The 19,385-nt window shown below is 40.9% G+C and overlaps 1 protein-coding gene across 3 annotated transcripts in view; it reads left to right on the top strand.

Annotated features, from left to right (window-relative positions):
- RIC8B (RIC8 guanine nucleotide exchange factor B) overlaps window positions 1-19,385 on the top strand; it is a 111,466-nt gene that overhangs the window by 60,460 nt on the left and 31,621 nt on the right. For all 3 annotated transcript variants that reach the window (XM_081082848.1, XM_081082850.1, XM_081082849.1), the window contains exons 5-7: window positions 3,420-3,648; window positions 4,411-4,506; window positions 10,648-10,792. In XM_081082848.1, the coding sequence (XP_080938974.1) occupies window positions 3,420-3,648; window positions 4,411-4,506; window positions 10,648-10,792 (470 nt within the window). The remainder of the gene's footprint in view (window positions 1-3,419; window positions 3,649-4,410; window positions 4,507-10,647; window positions 10,793-19,385) is intronic.

A 19,385-nucleotide genomic window follows, 5' to 3' on the forward strand; every position in this document is an offset into this window, starting at 1 on the left:
TCAACCACACCAACTTCTTTGCAATTCAGATGTCTCACTGCTCCTGTCCTGGGGCCTTTGCTCTTGCTCTTTCTTCTTCCTGGAAAGCTCTTTCCCAGAGGGCTCATGGCTGACTCCCTAACTTCCTTTAAATTTTTGCTTAAATGACACCATCTCTGTGACATCTGCCTTAACCATTATAACCCTTTATCCTGGGCTATCTTACCCTCCTGGGTTTTCCTTCCAGACCACTTAATTACCTTCTGTTCAGTGAACTTACCTGTTTTGTTTACTTAACTGTTCTCTCCATGCTGGAAAATAAACTCCATAAGGGCAGGGATTTGTCTCTGTTTTCTTCATAATGCCTGCCTGAAGCATTGCCTAGCACATGTAATTAATAAATACTGAATTGAGTTAAAGTAAACTTAGATATTTATGTCTGAAAATCTTTGGGAGATCTCAAGGTTCACTTGAGTAGATTTTCCAGCCATGATAAAGATATGTGAGCCCCAAACATAAAGAACTCTCATTTGACCAGGAAGATTTAACAGCTGTAGGTCTACATGCACTGTTATCATACTCCTTAATGTCATTTGGTATTAAATTTATGTTTAGTCCAGTGACTTATACAGGACTGGATTTTAGATTGCCTTCCCTCCCATAAAACTAACAAGGCTTTAATCAGGGCATTAAGGATCTCTAAATAGTCCTTGCTTTTAAATCTGCATATCAGGAGGGGGCTGGGAGCATGAGTGGGAGGATGTCATGTCCCAGTGATTAATGATCTCTAGGAAGCTGAAAAGGGGAGAGTAATATACACAGTATTTCTACCCCCTGGAGTAGGAATGCAAACACCATTGTGTGGATCTGTGCATAGTCACTGACTTCCTGGTAGCTGGAGAATTTCATACACTCTTCTACCACAAATAAAACTGTCAGAGAAGTGACAGAGCTCAAAAAGCTGGCCTTCCTTACTTAAAAAGAATAGCTCAAACACAGTGAGCCAGAAAATTAATTTTGTAGTTGTTTGGGAACCCAGTTGTTTAATAAGAAATGAGAAAATGGGAACTTTTCTTGAAAAGCCTAAAACCTCCAAATATTTGTTGAATCAAATTCTACATTTGGTTTCTTAAACTTACCAAATTCCTGGAACCTTCTTATTTTAAATGAATTTAAAGGGAAACATTCCTTTGTAAGGAAATGCAGTGTCTTAAACTGTTCATTGTGGTTTCTATGGAAGATTCCGAGAATTATACTATTGATGGACTCTGGAGCCAATTGCCCTAATGTGTTTTTTAAAAAAACAAACCTAACATTTCAGAATGGTTGGTACAGTTTTAGAAAGTAATTCTAAAGTAAAGTTCTTTTGTTTATTTTAATCCTAGTGAATGTATGATATTTAATAACAGTTCCCAAATGTTTAAGTCAGAAGCAAAACATTTGTAACTATAGATAAGGAACTCCAGATGTTTGCAAAATTTTTTTAAAGTTTGTGAGGAAAGCGTTTTATTTAAACTACTTGTGGTTATTTACAAATAACCAAAATTAGGTGATTTGTTTAATAGTAATGGTAGCAGCAGCAGCAGCAGCAGCAGCAGCTATAGTCGATTTTTAGTGGGGACAATGAAATAACTTGTATTTTACCAGGAATCATTCATTCTTAGGACTTGTTAAATTATTTTTGTTCTTGACTCAAAATTTTTAATACCTTGACTAATTACCATTCATTGTTCTGCATTGTCTAATTTTTAAACTTTGATTTCTTATGAAATTTTCCATATTATAAAAAGAAAGAGAATACTCATTCTGTGGGAAATAGAGCCACACTTCAGGGTAAAGGAGAGGAAAAAAAATCCTTGTATTTTATTTCTGTTTTGATGTTGTTTATTTTGTTTTATTCTTGAGAGTGTCACTGTAGTCTAAATTAAAAGAAACTACTGTGGTCTAAATTAAGACAGCATCAAATAGATTAAGCTCTGAATTTGGTTTCCAAGTGGTTAGACTTTTAAATTGCATTTGCAAGAGTTTATTTTTAGTCAGGATGTGGCTATTTTTAGATCTGCTTCTCTGTCACTAGGAAATGTAATGCCTGTCTTTCCATTGTTGTTTATCAGGAAGTTCTGAGACACAGGTTTATAAGGTCCAGTTAGCACAGAACACCGCTTCTCCTTTTAGATGAAAGAATATGAAATCGTGCATGAAGGAAACTATGTTAATTGAGAACATGTCTAATTTTTAAATTTTTAGTGTCATTTTAATCTCTTGTATACTGAGCAACAGTGCCAGATTTTTAGGGAATACCAAAAGATATAAGGTTTGAGTTCCCCCTGCTGGTGTGCATTCCAGGCTTTTGCATTCATTAACATATAGCAGAAAGGCCTACCGTGGTCGTGGTCGGCAAACTGCGGCTTGAGAGCCACATGCGGCTTTTGATCCCTTGAGTGTGGTTCTTCCTAAGCCTTAGGAGTACCCTAATTAAGTTAATAACAATGTACCTACCTATATAGTGTAAGTTTAAAAAATTAGGCTCTCCAAAGAAATTTCAGTTGTACTGTTGATGTTTGGCTCTGTTGACTAATGAGTTTGCTGACCACTGTCCTAGGCCAGTGATCGGCAAACTGCGGCTCAAAAGCCACATGCGGCTCTTTGGCCCCTTGAGTGTGGCTCTTCCACAAAATACCACGTGCAGGTGCACATGTACAGTTCAATTGAAACTTCGTGGCCCATGCGCAGAAGTCGGTATTTTGTGGAAGAGCCACACTCAAGGGGCCAAAGAGCCGCATGTGGCTCACGAGCCGCAGTTTGCCTACCACTGGCTAGGCAATATAGAAAATTGCTGTGTTGGCCTTTTTTAAAAAAGACCAGTGATGAGAGTGCAAGAAAAATCACCATTACCCATTTTCTGCAAATGTCTTACAAAAAAATGGGATGATCTAAAAATTGTATTTTTTACATCTAGAAAGAACAAACTTAATCTTATAATATTTGATTTTTAATGTTGTTGCCTCCGTGATAAGCTGCTTATATACAGTGCTTTTCAAATGCTTTATGTTGTAATCTAAGGAATAATAAAACACCAGTGTATCCACAAAAGGATTTAAAACCCCAAGGAAAAAATGCAAAGGCAGCACTGGTCATAATAAAATGGGAGACTGGCGTTAAAGCTCACTAATTCCTATTTTAGCATTTCAGAAAGTGACATGACATCATGTGATTGTGTGTCCATTTAACATCTGTTCTTTCTAGTTTGTCTTATGTGTATTTGAAACAGTTCTCTTTATTTTCTATCTCTTAATAAACTCAAGTAATATTAAAGGCTATTTTGAAAAAGAAAAATTTTAATTGACTCCTAAAAGTCATTTCTGAACTTGTTATTGTGTTTGTATTTTAAAGGACTATTCAATCAAATTAAAACATTGTATTTTTAAATTGCTTTTCAGCAATGCAGTCAACCTTTTAAGCAATGTTCCGGTCTCTTGTTTGGACGTTCTCATTTGTCCATTAACACATGAAGAAACAACCCACGAGGCAACAACTCTAGATGAACTGCCCAGTGATAAAACAGCTGAGAAAGAAACAGTTTTGAAAAACAATACCATGGTATACAATGGTATGAATATGGAGGCCATTCATGTTTTACTCAATTTTATGGAGAAGAGAATAGACAAGGTAAGGCTGATAAAATGGAGGCCTTGGGAAAATGCTTATAAAGAATGTAAATGTGCCATATATACAAACATCGCAGGACATGATTTTTAAATCTGAGCTTTTCAAAATAGCTGATGCCTTGCATAATTATTTGTACTCTGGAAAGCACTTTGTTCCAATATATGATAAATTGATGAAACGGAGTGAATTTATTTCTTTAAAGCTGAAAATTGTGTTGCTGCAACACCAAAATTATGACTAGTGCCTAAAAACAAAGGAAAAATTACTTTTCTATATAGGTGTTTTGTAAATCCTAGAAATAAAAATTATCGCCTCCCTAAAAAACTTAATAATAAACGCATTCTATACTGTCTAAAAGACATCCTTAAAAGAAAAATCACCACCTTTCCATTTGTTGTGAGTTGCTTATTTTCTCTCGTCTATCACTTGCTTTGTCAGGTAACTATATTGAAAGGCAGCAAGGTAGTTTGGTGGGTCATCAAAGCCTTTGCCTCACCTAAGCTCATTGGTTAAGCCAGCGAGGATCCTACAAAAAGTAGCAAAATTCAGGAAGGATAAAAGTAATCCTTAGTAAACATGAAGCTAATTGATGAAATCATGGAAATATCGTTAGGAAAATAATTTTTTAAATGGTTTTTAAAGCTTGGGTAGCATAAAATGTTCCCCCCTCAAAAAGGAGTATTATAACATGCTCAGTTATATGGAGGAAAGTAACACTATTAGTAGCTACACTAATGTAGCATGTATGGCTTTTTTTTCTAGGGAAGCAGCTACAGAGAGGGCCTAACTCCAGTTCTCAGCTTATTAACAGAATGCTCCCGAGCCCATCGAAACATCAGAAAATATCTCAAAGATCAGGTAACTGCTTAATGCACATAACAACTTAAAGTTAATTTTCTTTGTTTTGTTTTTTAAACATAGAATGAATGAGTTGAATTCTCTCATAATTTTTTTTTTCTTTTCACAAGGTCAAAAACTCAGAAAAGTTTTTATTAATCTTTGAAATCTCCCTAATCCAGAAATAAGTGATCCTGTGTATTTTTTGTCATTTATTCATTTATTCAACAAATATTCATTGAAATCTATTATATGCTGTGTTCTAAGCATTGTTCTAAGCATTGAAATACAAATAAAGTCTTTGCCATGTGGGGTTTACCTTATAGTGGGGGGACAAAAAGTAAATATATATATGAATGACATAATGGCAAGTAGTGATAAGTGTTCTGAAGTTAGGTACAGCAGGGGAAAGGGGAATGAGGGAAGGCCTCCCTGAGGAAATGAAATTTGAGCAGAAACTTGATAAGTAGGAAAAGGATCTCAGAAAATATTCTGGAAGAAGAGTGTACCAGAGAGAACAAATTCAGAGTCCCTAAGAAGAGAGGATGCTTTGGAATGCTTAAGGAAAAGCAAGCTAGATAAGTGTGCAAGGGGGAAGGGGGAGAGTGATGGACGAAGTAAAAGTGATAAACAAGAACTAAATAACGCAAGAGTGTATAGGACCTTTCATTCTTTTTAAGTGAAATGGGAAAGCATTGGACCATTTGGAGTAAGGGAATGATGTGACCTCATTTATATTTAAAGATAACTCTGGCTACTGTATGTAGGATAGACTAGAAGAGTATGAGTAGATGTGAGGATACTAGCCCAAAGAGAACTGATGATGAAGGTTTGAAGTAGGATGTTAGGAGTTAGAGATCATAGTAAGAAATCATCTTTTTGCCCAGCAGGTGTGGCTCAGAAGTTGAGCGTCAACCTATGAACCAGGAGATCACAGTTCGATTCCCAGTGAGGGCACATGTCCTGGTTGCGGGCTTGATCCCCAGTAAAGGGCATGCAGGAGGCAGCTGATCAATGATTCTCCCTCATCATTGCTGTTTCAATATCTCTCTCCCTCTCCATTCTTCTCTGAAAGCAATAAAAATAATATTTTTTAAAAAGAAAGAAATCTTTCCATCACTTCATCTGTACCACCATATCTTTTGTCTTCCCCTCTATCGCATGGTTGAATTGTCCCTGCTTTCTTCTGTGGCCAGCCTCTGTGCTTTTATCCTGGATCCCTTTCCCTCTCACCTTCTCAAGAACTTTGCTCCTGCATTTAGTTCCTCTCTTTCTTCTTACACTGATATTTTTTTAATGTACTCAATCATTTTTGTCTGCATCCAAATACATCTTCTATTATAACAGCAAAAGAAACCCTCCCTTAATCCCACTTCGCAAGCTGCCTCCCCATTTATCTGCTCTTCTTTGTGCAGAGTTCCTCAGAAGAGTTTTCTATACTCTGTCTTTTCTTTTTACTCATCTTTGATCTCATTCAGCAGTCATGATTTTGAAAACCATCTAAATACTTATGACTCCCAAATTGCTATCTCCAGCCCTGACCTATCCCCTAAGCTCCAGACTTAAATAACAAACTGCCTACTCATCTCCTCCCATTGGATGTGTAGTAAAAATCTTAAGTTTAACATATCCCAAACTAATCTCCTGATTTCCCACCCTGTTTCTTCTCTTTCTTTACACATTACAGTACATGGTACCACCAGTCACTTACTTGTTTATTTATTGCCATATAGGATATCTCCTAATAAATATACCAGGTTGATTTTCCCCCTCTATGTTTATGCTCAAGATTTAGTAAGCACTTTGACTATGTATAGAGCACATTAATAGTTATTGCTGATGAGGAAGTAGAGACTCTATCTTTGAGGGATTTGCAGTCTATTGGAGTAAGAGAGAGGTATCATGAGAGCATAAATAATCACTTAAGCAAAATAAACTACTTAATTAATTAATTAAGGTCATTTCCAACTTTGACTATGGTAAGACATTCTACCATGACTAGGAGGACTTGATGAAGAAGAATAAATGAAAATTCAGTTTTATACATTTCAGCTTTTTCACATAGGAAATCCAGTTATAACTAAGCTATTTAGATTTTCTATCTATAACCAAGACAGCCAAAAAAAATCTATTTGTTAAACAGCTCCTTTATATGAAAGCCTTGGGTTACACATGTATATTCAAAAGATTATGAGGCCCACCCCTTGTTCTCAAAGAAACACTACAGTATAGATAAAGTAAAAGATAACTAAAGACACAAGGCACAATACAAAAATCCACTTTTCCTTCTAAGGAAGATGGACTATAATCTATGATGTTCGAGAAAGGTAGAACTTAAAGGAACAGATGATTAACTTTGATAATATTGTAAATGGAACCATGCCTAATTAATTACTATGCCCTACAGTTAGTGCCTGATTAAATCCTACTCATGCATACCCAAAGGAAATTGGTCTTGAGTATTCTGTATTTGAGCGGGTAGAAAAAGAATAGTTACAGATGGTAGAAAATTACTGATCCAGGTTGGGTTAGTCTGGAGAGGCATATAGAAGAGATGAGGCTGCTGTGGGTTTGAAAGAGAAGCTGGACAAGATTTTTCAAAAAAAAAAAAAATTATTGGAGGGTAGTATGTGGGAGATAATAGAAAGAGTCCATACCGATGGAGTTTGTCTGAGAGTCATATATAAACAGTAAAAACAACAAAATTTCACTTAAACTTGTTTTAAGAAGCCTAAAATATAGCTAACAAAATTTTTGTGTGATAATCTTTATTAATAGATTCTGTACTCTGGAACTATAGGCACATATTACAAGAAGTCACTTGTTACATTTCTCAGTCTTCTACAAATAGGAGGTAAACTTAGTATGGTTGGCTGAATCAAATAAGAATTTATTGTGCAATTACTTTGTGGCTATAGTGCACAAAGAGCATTGTGCCCTACCCTTCCAGAGATATTAAAATATGCATTCTGTAAACCTTTTGGGTAGAGTACTCAATTTTCTGAGACTTAATTTCCATTTTTATTTACTGTTGTATCTCCAATACCTTTTGATACATGGTAGGCATTTAATATAGAGAGTGAGGGAAGGAAGGGAAATAAGTTGAGTGGACTAAATAAAATAATATACACATAATGGGTCTGGCACAGTAAATTATTATTTGACTTTGTATCTATCCCCATTTGTTAGCATAATGCCTAATTTATAGAAGGCAGGCAATAAAGAGATAGAGATATACAGTGTCAGGTGGTGATAAATGCTGTGAGGAAAATTAAATTGGGGTGGTTAAAAAGAGAGGCTAAAGGCTAATTATGTAGATAGTCAAGAAATGTCTTCATATAACTGACATTTGAACAGAGACCTGAGGAAGTGAGGGAATAAGCCATGTAGGTTTCTAGAAAAATAGTTTCTGGGCAGAGGGAGCAGCAAATGCAAAGACCATGAAGCAGGAAAGTGCTTGATGTGTTTAAGGAGTTCCATGGAGGTTTGTGTGGCTGTAGCAGTGTAAGCAAGTAATAGAAAACAAGTCAGGAAAGTAGCAGGAAGCTGGAAAATGTGAAGCCTAAAGGAGTTGTAAGAACTCTGTCTTATACTAAGAGTGAGGTGAGAAGCCATGAGAACTAGAGGACTTTGAGAAGAGGAATGACATGTTCTGACTTTCAAAGAAGCATTCTGGCTGCTATGTAGAGAATAAATCGTAGAAGGACCAGGGTAGAAGCAGGGACCACTTAGAAAGCTATTGCAATAGTCCAGATGAGAAGTAATGCTTGCATTTGGTAATACTAGACAAGGGAGTGAGAAGTGGTTGGATTGTAAATATATTTGAAGGTAGGGTTGAAATAATTTGCAGATGGATTTGATGTGGGTGTGAAAGAGAAGAGTCAGGATATTTCCAAGGTTTTTATACCAGGCAGAGGAATGGCTTACCGTTCACTCTGCAATAGAAAACTATAGAAGAAACAGCTTTGCTGGGAGCATAAAGAGTTCTGTTTAGGACATGCTCAATTTGAGAGGCCTATAAAAGTCTGGAGGCCAGGGAAGGAATCAAGATGGAGACGTAATTTAGGGAGCTACCAGGATATAGAGACCATCTATACTAATAAAAGGGTAATATGCTAATTAGACCAGATAGACCAGACGTCCTTCCGGACAAAGCCGCGGCAGCTGTGAGGGCCGAGGGCAGGTGGCAGCCGCGGCAGCTGCAAGGGCCAAGGGCAGGCAGCCGCGGTGGCCAGCAGTGGCAGCAGCAGCAGGGTGATGGGGGCAGTGCCTTCCCCTGATCTGTCCGGTCACCTCCCACAGAGGGAGGCCAGACTGCGGTGTGGGGAGTGGGCCTAAGCCATCAGTAGAACATCCCCTGAGGGCTCCCAGACTGTGAGAGGGGGCAGGCCAGTCTGAGGGACTCCCCACCCCCCAGTGCACAAATTTTTGTGCACCAGGCCTCTAGTATCCTATATAATAAAGAGGTAATATGCAAATTGACCACCACTCCAACACACAAGATGGCCTGCAGAGGAGGGCAGTTGGGGGGGGGGGGGGCGGGCCAGGCCAGCAGGGGAGGGCAGTTAGGGGCGACCGGGCTGACAGGGGAGGGCAGTTGTGAGCAATCAGGCCTGCAGGGGAGGGCAGTTGGGAGGGACAAGGCCTCTAGGGGAGGGCAGTTGGGGGGGGGGAGGGACCAGGCCTGCAGGGGAGGACAGTTGGGGGGACCCAGACCAGCAAGGGAGGGCAATTGGGGGGGGACCAGCCCTGCAGGGGAGGGCAGTTGGGGGGAACCAGGACTGCAGGGGAGGGCAGTTGGGAGGGACAAGGCCTGCAGGGGAGGGCATTTGGGCGGGACCAGGCCTGCAGGGGAGGGCATTTGGGGGGGACCAGCCCTGCAGGGGAGGGCAGTTGGGGGAACCAGGCCTGCAGGGGAGGGAAGTTAGGGGCAATCGGGTTGGAGGGGAGCAGTTAGGCGTCCATCAGGCTGGCAAGCAGGCAGGCAGGTGAGCAGTTGGGAGCCAGCAGTCCTGTATTGTGAGAGGGATGTCCGACTGCCTGTTTGTCGGACATCCCTCGAGGGGTCCCAGATTGGAGAGGGTGCAGGCTGGGCTGAGGGACACACTCCCCCCCCGTGCACAGATTTCGTGCACCGGGCCTCTAGTCTATAATAAAAGCGTAATATGCTAATTAGACCGGAAGTCCTTCCAGACGAAACCGGGGCTGCGAGGGAAGCTCAGGTCCCAGGTGCTGGAGGGAAGCCTGGGTCCCGGGTACTAGAGGGAAGCTGGTGCTGGCAGCCGGGGGAAAGAAGGCCTACTCTTGCATGAATTTCATGCATCAGGCCTCTAGTAATGCCATAAAACTGGATGAGATCATTAATAGCTCTAATTGGGAAAATAGTGAAGAAATGTTGCCCAAGAACTCAGTCTTTGAATTTTACAACACTCAGAAAACAGGAGAGAAGAGAATCAGTAGAAGAGACTGAGATAAAGCAACCAGTGAGATAAGAGGAGAACCAGAAGAGGAGGAGTCTGGGTAGGCGGATGGGTGACAGAATGAGCAGAACAGACAAACCAAGCAAGTTATGTAAGCCTTTCAAGGCTCAGTCTATAAAATAGGGTTGATGGTAAGGATTGATTATAGAGAATATATGTATATCATCAATTTCAGCAACTAGCATATAGGAAGTAATAATTAGTAATCTTTTTACTATAAAATAAAACAACTAAAAGCATAAGTACAGATTTTTTTTTTCTAGTGAACAGAAAATGCAAGAATTAAAAGAAAGGAAAAGTCTATATGAGTCAGGGTATTAAGGAAGCCTCATGGAAGAAAGAGAAACTTGACCCAGACTTTAAAATGGATTTTGATACAGGCAAGCAGAGTCGTCCCAGGCGTTGTGATGAGTACAGCTCAGAAACAGATTTGAGTATATCAAGCTGGTACAGTGAAGAGATGTTTCTCTTCAAACGAAATTTCAGTATAGGCATGAGGTTTGTTATTATTGCTGCTTAGTTTTATTTTATTTGGAAACAAACCTGTTTATTTTTTAAATGCTTTTTTCACGCTTACAAAACTGGGTTCAGTAGACAGTACAAGACTGACCAGTTTCATGGTGTCATCCTTTCTTGCTCTTGTACCCACGATTGATGATGGTTTTTGCATTTGTGCCATTAGGTTTTACCACCACTGAGGGATGTGACAAATCGACCTGAAGTTGGCTCAACTGTGAGAAACAAGCTGGTGCGCCTCATGACACATGTTGACCTTGGAGTCAAACAAATTGCTGCTGAATTCCTTTTCGTCCTTTGCAAGGAGAGAGGTAGGTTAAATTCTCTTTGCCCTCTACTTTGTTATTTTTCTGAGGGAGTTTGCAAAATTGTTCTGATAGAACTGGCCATATCATTCCACTCTTTTCAAAGATTGCCTCTCTATCTGTTCTATTAGAGGCCTAAGGAGATATTAAATGTAATAATTTTAAAACATTTTCTGTATGCTTCTGAATTCATTGAGACATGCAGATACACTTCCAGACACACTCACATTTACACTCTGCCTTCTGTATCCTTAATCCAGACTTCTTAATCTTGATGAGCCAGGACCTGGATCCATTATGAAAAAATCTGCTTAACTAATTCAGGTGCTGCAATTTTGATAACCAGATAAAGGCCTGAGTTAGTTCCTCTTTTTAATTTCTTTTGGAATTGAAATTGTAGGCTTCTTCACTAAGTTCTTTAGTCAATAAATTGTTATAGAATATAAGCTACATAATAGACTAGATCAGTGATTTTCAACCAGTGTGCCGTGGCACATAAGAATTTTTAAAACATGCAATACCTGACTAGTCAGGGGCACTGACTTCTTTTCCCTTAGATTGTCCAATAAAATAATTACAACAGCCAACACAACAATAGCCATCTGCTGTGAATGAATCTGTCATATCGGCAAAAAATATATTTTTTGGTGTGCCATAGAATTTTAGTAATTATGTATGCCATGAGATGAAAAAGGTTGAAAATTGCTGTAGTAGGTGGAAGTACCGAAGTGTATAAGGTACAACCTTTACCCTTGGAACAGGGTAAGACAGAAGTAGAGAGAAGGCCTATATAATAAAAGCCTAATATGCTAAGTGTCTGACCGTTCATTCGACTGTTCGACCAGTCACTATGATCTGCACTGACCACCAGGGTGCAGAAGCTCTGACCGGTAGGTTAGCTTGCTGCTGGGGTCTGGCCAATCGGGACTGGGCCAGATGGGCCAGACAGGACACACCCTGGAGACCTCCCGTGGTCCCTCCCTGGCTGGCCAACCTCCCACGGTACCTCCCCAGCCGGCTGCCTCAATCGGAACTGGGTGAGATGGCCCCAATTGGCCCCGATCAGGACTGGGTGAGATGGGCCAGACACAGCCCTGGACGAATCCAGCATCAGGCCTCTAGTTTTAAAATCTATATATACTATGTGTGTTTGTATATGTATATACAAACACACACACACACACACACACATATATATATACATGTTCAAAGGCTGTTAAATCGCGTTGTTTACCCATATCTTCAGAAAAAAATCACTTCTGTTGTGGTAAACAACCTGCTTCCCTATTTATAATGGTCTAGCCCTCTAGCAACTTCAGTGCGAAATTATAGCTAATTTGCCTACAAACTTCAGGTGGTCATAATAATCTGGCCATTCAGTATATATATAAAAGGCTAATGCAAAGTGTCCCCTCTGGAGTTTAACCAGGAGACCGGGAGTTCAATCACTTGGTGTGACATGCGCTGACCACCAGGGGCGGCACGGAACATGGTGGGTGACCAGTGGTAGCGGTGGGGTGCTGAGGGAGTGAGGGAAGGAGGAGGCAGGTAGGCAGGAATCTGATTCACCCTGATCGTTGGTCAGGCCTAGGGACCCTACCCATGCACGAATTTTGTGCACTGGGCCTCTAGTAACTACATAAAATAACTACACTGGAATGTAATAAATAAAGGAATTGTTTTTTGAGATACATCTGAAAGGTGTTTCCTAAAATTGTATGGGTTGTTTGCTCTGCAAAAGGCAAGTTCTCCAAATAAGGTACTTCGACTATTCTGATATTCTTACTTGTTTCTTCATCTCCTGGTTTATAAATATACTAGTAAAAAAGTCCCATCTAAGCAGATTTTATTTTCCACTCTTTTATAGTACCCCAGTTTTTTGAGATAGATAATTTGGAGATAGAAAACTTTACTCCTCTCAAAATCTTAAGTCAGTTGAATTCTGTTTTTTCTTTATCCCAGCTTTATCAAGGTATAATTAACAGATAAAATTGTATGTATTTGAAGTACACAGCACAATGATTTGATATACATGTACATTGTGAAATGACTACTACAGTCAGGTTAATATACCTACTACCTCACATAGTTACCGAGTGTGTGTGTGTGTGTGTGTGTGTTAAGAACCTTAAGATTTACTCTCTTAGCACATTTCAAGTGTACAATAACTGTTAATTATGGTCACCATACTGTACATTAGATCCCCAGAACATACTCATGCTATAACTGGAGGCTTATGCTCTTTGACCAGCATTTCCCCATTTCCCATAACCTCTACCCAATCCCCTGGTAACCACCATTATATTCTGGCTCTATGAGTTGTTTGTTTGTGTGTATGTTTTGTTTTTGTTTTTTAAATATGTTTGCCCATTATTTATTTTTTATTGATTTTAGAGAGGGAGGTATGTGGAGAGACAGACAGACAGACAGACATAGATCAGTTGCCTCCCGCATGTTCCCCCACCTGGACTGAACCCAAAACCTAGGTATGTGCTCTGGCTGGGAAGCGAACCCAAGACCTTGCAGTGCACAGGACGACTGTCCAACCAACTGAGCCACACTAGCCAGGGCTGTTTGTTTTTTAAGATATCACATATAAGTAAGATCATACAGGATGTGGCTTATTCACTTCACATAAAGTTCTCTAGGTTTATCCATGTTATCACAAATAGCAGGATTTCCTCATTTGTCAAGGCTAAATAATATTACATTTTATAAACATACTAGAGGCCCAGTGCACAAAAATTTGTGTACTGGGGGGTCGGGGGGGAGCGGTCCCTTAGCCCGGCCTGTGCCCTCTCGCAGTATGGGACCCCTCAGGAGATAACAACCTGCTGGCTTAGGCCTGCTCCCAGGTGGCAGAGGGCAGGCCCAATCCCTAGGTGCAGCCCCTGGTCGGGCTCAGAGCAAGGTTGATTGGGGAGTTGGGGCGCCGGCCCCTGTCATGCACAGAGCAGGGTGGATCGGGAGGTTGCGATGCCACCCTCAGTCATGCTCAGGGTAGGGCCGATGGGGGATTGGGGCACCGCCCCCTGTCACACTCAAGGCAGGGTCGATGGGGAGGTTGCGGCTCCACCCCCTGTCACGCACAGAGCAGGGCCAATCAAGGGGTTGGGGCGCTGCCCCCTGTCACTCCCAGAGCAGGGCCCATCAGGGGGGTTGGAGCTCTGTACCCTGTCACGCACAGAGCAGGGTCAATCAGGGGGTTGGGGAGCTCCCCCCTGTCAACGCACAGAGCAGGGCCGATCAGGGGGTTGAGGAGCTCCCCGCTGTCACTCACAGAGCAGGGCTGATAGGGGAGTTGGGGCACCGCCCCCTATCACACACAGAGCAGGGCGGATAGGGAGTTTGTGGCCCCACCCCCTGTCACACACAGAGCTGCAGGGCGATCAGGGGGTTTGGGCGCTGCCCCCTCTCACGCTGATCCCGGTGCTGGGAGGCCTCGCGGCTCCGCTGATCCCGGTGCTGGGAGGCATATTACCCTTTTACTATATAGGATAGAGGCCTGGTGCACGGGTGGGGGCCAGCTGGTTTGCCCTGAAGGGTGTCCTGGATCAGGGTGGGGGTCCCCACTGGGGTGCCTGGCCAGTCTGGGTGAGGGGCTGAGGGCTGTTTTCAGGCTGGCGGGTGACTGAAGCTCCCAACCGCTCCTTTTTTTCTTTTTTCTTTTTTTATTCTGGGCCAGCTTTAGCTCTGAGGCTTGGCTCCAGCTCTTAGGCCTCCACTGCTGAAAGCAGGTATCTGGTTTGTTTGGGTTCTATAATCGAAACACTGTTTCAACTCCAGCTCTGAGATCCCGGCTGGCTGAAAGCAGGTTTCTGGGGTTTTGTTTAGCTTCTATATTTGTAACAATGTTTCAAACTGCAAGCTCAGAGGCAGGCGGGGAACATTGGAGTCCTCCGTTACTGAAGCAAGCAAGCCTCATGTTCGCTTCAAGCTGCCTGGCTTCTGGCCGCCATCTTGGCTGGCAATTAATTTGCATATCGCCCTGATTAGCCAATGGGAAGGGTAGCAGAGGTATGGCTAATTCCCATGTTTCTCTTTTATTAGATAGGATATGTATATATTTACCACATCTCCTTTATCCATTCATCTATCGATGGACACTTAACTCATTTCCATATCTTGGTTATCTATACATATAAAACCCTAATATGCAAATAGACCAAACGGCAGAACAACCGGTTGCTATGACGTACACTGACCACCAGGGGGCACTCACGGAACTTGGCAGGCGTTGGCCATGGTGGGATGGTGGAGCAGGTGAGCAGGGGCGCCAGACCAAAGCGGGGCGCCGGTCGCTGTCATCAGGGCAAGCCTCTGGTGGTTACTGAAAATTCTTTGCTCCTGCGCGCCATTGCACATGCTGCCAGCGCCAGCCCCGCTCACACCCGCTGACGGCCCCTAGCACTGGCCCCAATCGCTTGGCGCCATCAGCAGGTGTGAGCAGTGGCTGCCGGCCCCAATCGTCCCTCAGGGCTTCTCCATCTCCCCTTGCTCCTAAGGGATGATCAGGGCAGCAGCCCCCACTCGCACCTGCTGACAGCCCCAGCCCCACTTGCACCCGCTGCTGGCGCTGGCCCCAGTTGCTCCGCACCATCAGTGGGTGTGAACGGGGCCAGCGCCATCAGCACGTGGGAGTGGCTGCAGTGGGAGCAGCAGTGGCTGGGCGGGGGCATGGAGAATGGGCTGAGACCTGCCCCTGTGCCCACTGCAGCCTAGCAGCCCACAGTTCCTTTCAAGGTGCACAAATTCGTGCACTGGGCCCCTAGTTGTATATAATGCTGCAACAAACATGGAAATGCAGATATCTTTTGGGAATACTGATTTCATTCCTTTGGAAATATACCCAGTACTTGGATTGTTAGATCACATAGTAGTTCTATTTTTAATTTTTTGAGAAACCTTCATACTATCTTCCATAGTGGTTGCACCAGCTTACATTTACACCAACCAGTGTAGAAGGAATCCCTTTTCACCACATCCTTGCAACACTTACCATCTCAATTTTTTTTTTATAAAAGCCATCCTAACAGGTGTGAGGTGATCTTTCATTGTGGTTTTGATATGTATTTCCCTAATAATTAGGGATGTTGTGCACCTTTTCATGTGCTGCTGTTTTCCTTGGGACAATGCTTATTCAGGTCCTTTGCCCACTTATAACTAAACTACAGTTAACCTTTGAACAACATGGAGGTTTAGGGGTGCCGACCCCACACACAGTTGAAAACCCACATGTAACTTTGACTCCCCAAAAACTTAACTACTAATAACTTACTGTTGACAGGAACATAAACAGTCAATTAACATATACTTTGTAAAGTAAGCTAAAGGAAAAAAAGTTAAAGTAATAATGAAGAGAAAATATATTTATAGTACTATACATAATTATTGAAAAAAAGCTACATGCAAACAGACCCACACACAAAGTTCAAATCTATATTGTTCAATGGTCAACTGTATTCGTTTTTTTTACTACTGAGTTGTATCCATTGAATTCTTAAACTTCATTTCTGACTGATTGATCCAACCACTTCAGTTCCTATTAAGATGGTATATTAGCAACATAATCTGATCAATGTCATAACAATGACAATAGCAGCTGTGTTGAGGTATCTTGTGCCAAATGTCCTATGCCATAATCCCATCATTCTCATAAGACCCCTCTAAGATAAATATCATTATTATTTTAATGTCGTAAAAGAGGCACCCTTGCATTTGAGAGCCTTTCAGTAACTTATTGAAGGTTACATAGTTGCTTAGGGCTAAAGCCCAAATTTGAGTATTATCATTCCATATTTCCTCTCATAATAATTATCTTCAGCTATTATCATAGACTAGTTATTTAATATCTGCTCTTTTAAACAATTCAATTCTTTCATGACTTTGAAAAAAATTAATATAGCATTTTGGAATTAAGTGAGAGGTGTAGTGCCTTGCACATAATCTGCAGATACTGGCCGAATTGAATAAATTTTTCTGAAATCAGAAATTTGTTTTTTTAAAGTATAATTATACACACACACGTATCTATTTATTTAAAAAGGTGTATCAAAATATACACCAAAATATTATCCATTGTTATCTCTGAGTAGTAGGATGACTATTAACTTGCTTTTGAGTTCTCTGCTTTGTAATTTTTTTTCTACAATAAGCATGCATTTCTTGTGTTACTTCTAAAAAAGTTATTAAATGAGGGAAAATAAAGTTTATTTCTTCTATAATTACATATCTAAGTACAGAAATTACACATATAAATATAGTCACCTTACTAATGACTTAGTGAATGTCATAGTGAATAATAGTATATGCATTTATAAAGGAGTTTGTTAATTGTTTTTCATTTGAAATGTTTCACTTCATTCCCCCTGGGACCCAACATTTGTGTTTCATAGTCCTAACTTTGGGCCTCAAACCAACCCATATTAGCAAAATTGTATCTTTTTCATTTGACATCTAACAATCTATATATTTTCCTCTGCTTCTCCTTCCAATTTGTTTTTAAGTTTAGTAGATTTATTCTTCTGGAATAAAAATTTATTTAGCAAATATTTTTGAGCTAGACCTTGAGAATACAGAGGTATGTATACAAGATAAATAAGGTCTCTGCCCTCATTTGTATTATTTACTTTCTTATCAAGGGTTATAACACAAATGCCTACAAGTGCCAGGCTGGTAATAAAAGTAAGTCAAATGGAGTGGACGTAAGATGATAAATGAAAACTGACACTTAGCTCATTGTTGGGGAGATAGTAGGTTGGGACTGAGGACAAGGGGGTGAGCAGGGGGCAACTAGAAAGAGGACATTGCTACTGTTTGGCTCCCACTGATTATTACCATGGAGGAACACGTAGGTCAGTATTACCAAATCTTATAGATTTTCCAAGAGAGGCCAGGACTCTGAATTTTTACATAAAATCTCCCAGTTTTTAAATTCTGTCAACTAATTCCAATTTTAAAATCTGGGGCAAAAAACATTCATCTTATAAAAGTCATCAGATCTTGGAATTTGGGTTGTGTTTGGAGACAGACTGTATCGAAATGAAATAAATGTTAAGTAATTTATCACAGTGGCTGACCTCCCTCTTAAGGATATTCAAAGCTGCTTGAAAGTGAAGGTACTGTGATCCAGGCTCAAAAGTCAGACCACTAAGTAGAGACAACAGGCAGCTGTCAAACTGGGTTAGGAACACAGAGACTGGATTAAGAAAGAAAACTGAAATCGGGTGAAATACAAAGGGCAACATTTTATGGAAGACTTGGCACAGAAGGAACTATCCAAGTATCTTCAGTACCCATCTGTGCCAGCTAGACTGAATCTCCAGCTAACATGTGCTCATGCTACTCACTTGTTTTGTGGAGCCCTGACAAAACCAAACTCTTATTACCTGCTCTGCAAATTATATACTTTCTGAAGGGGCCTAAAGTTAGACCTAACGTGGTTTAATAAAAGAAAATATTTTTAAAAGCTCCCTGCCTTGGTGAGGTTTCCCCCCTTTTAACATATTCATTACTTCCCAGTATGTGCTAGGCATTGTGGCAGGGGCTGAATTGCAGAGATAAATAAGGCTTGAGATCCCTCACCTTTATAAACTTACTTTTGTCTCCTTTCTCTCTCAGAGGAATAGGTGTCTCTTTATCTTAGAGCCAAGCAGTTCTCTTTTCCTATTGATCTTTTTTCTTCCTGTCTTCTCAGAAGGCTTGCTCCATCCGTTCTTATCCTCTATTCTTTTGTTTGTTTTTAACTCTCCCTGTATTTCCCTCAACCTATATGCATCTTCACGTCTCAGCATCTTGAAACATTCACCTGCTTTTCTTTTCAGTGCCTTACTACCCACTCAGGCTTCGCTTTGCTGCCGTCAGGCTGTCCCCTGCCGTTCCTCCCCAGAGTCCATTGAAAATGGTCCGTCAGGTCACAGGTTCACTAACAAATTACACAGCAGGTACTTTTTGGTTCTTATCTTGGCTGCATCTCTCACTAACAGCTGACACCATTGACCACTCTGTTTCTGTGCTACCACACACCTGGATTTCTCTCTTCTTTTCAGTCTCATTTGCTAACTCCTATCTTTGTCCACATTTTATTGCCACTATTCTTTAGAGTTCTCTTCTGGCCCCTGAAGTGATCACTCCTTTGACTTCTGCTTCAGCCTATTTGCTGGGCATTCCCAAATCTAAGTACCACTTAATAAACTATTAAAATAGTCATCTCTGTCTGGTCAGGTTTTCTTCTATTTGTCTTCCACATGGCTAACAGAGGGGTTGTTCTAAAAATGCAAGTATAATTATATCACTCATTCTTGTAAAAGTTTTAAAGACTTCTTGTCACCTGCATGGTAAAATCCAAAATTTCCCTCCATGCCTGTCTTCGTAGTGTATTCTTAATTGTACCAAGTTCTTCATTCTTTCCTGATTATCTGCACCATTTCTTGGCATATCTGCATGATTTAGCAGGTGCTGTTCGTTTTGCATAGAATGCCTTTCCCTGTCTTTGTTAGCATAGTGAGCTTTGTTTATCCTTGAAGTGTGTTAAGCATTATCTCCGTAAAGACATTTCTGATCATTCAAGGCAGATTTAATCATTCTCTGCCTTGTATAA

Source organism: Myotis nattereri, assembly GCF_964212035.1.
Source record: "Myotis nattereri genome assembly, chromosome: 2".
Classification (NCBI taxonomy): Eukaryota; Metazoa; Chordata; class Mammalia; order Chiroptera; family Vespertilionidae; genus Myotis; species Myotis nattereri.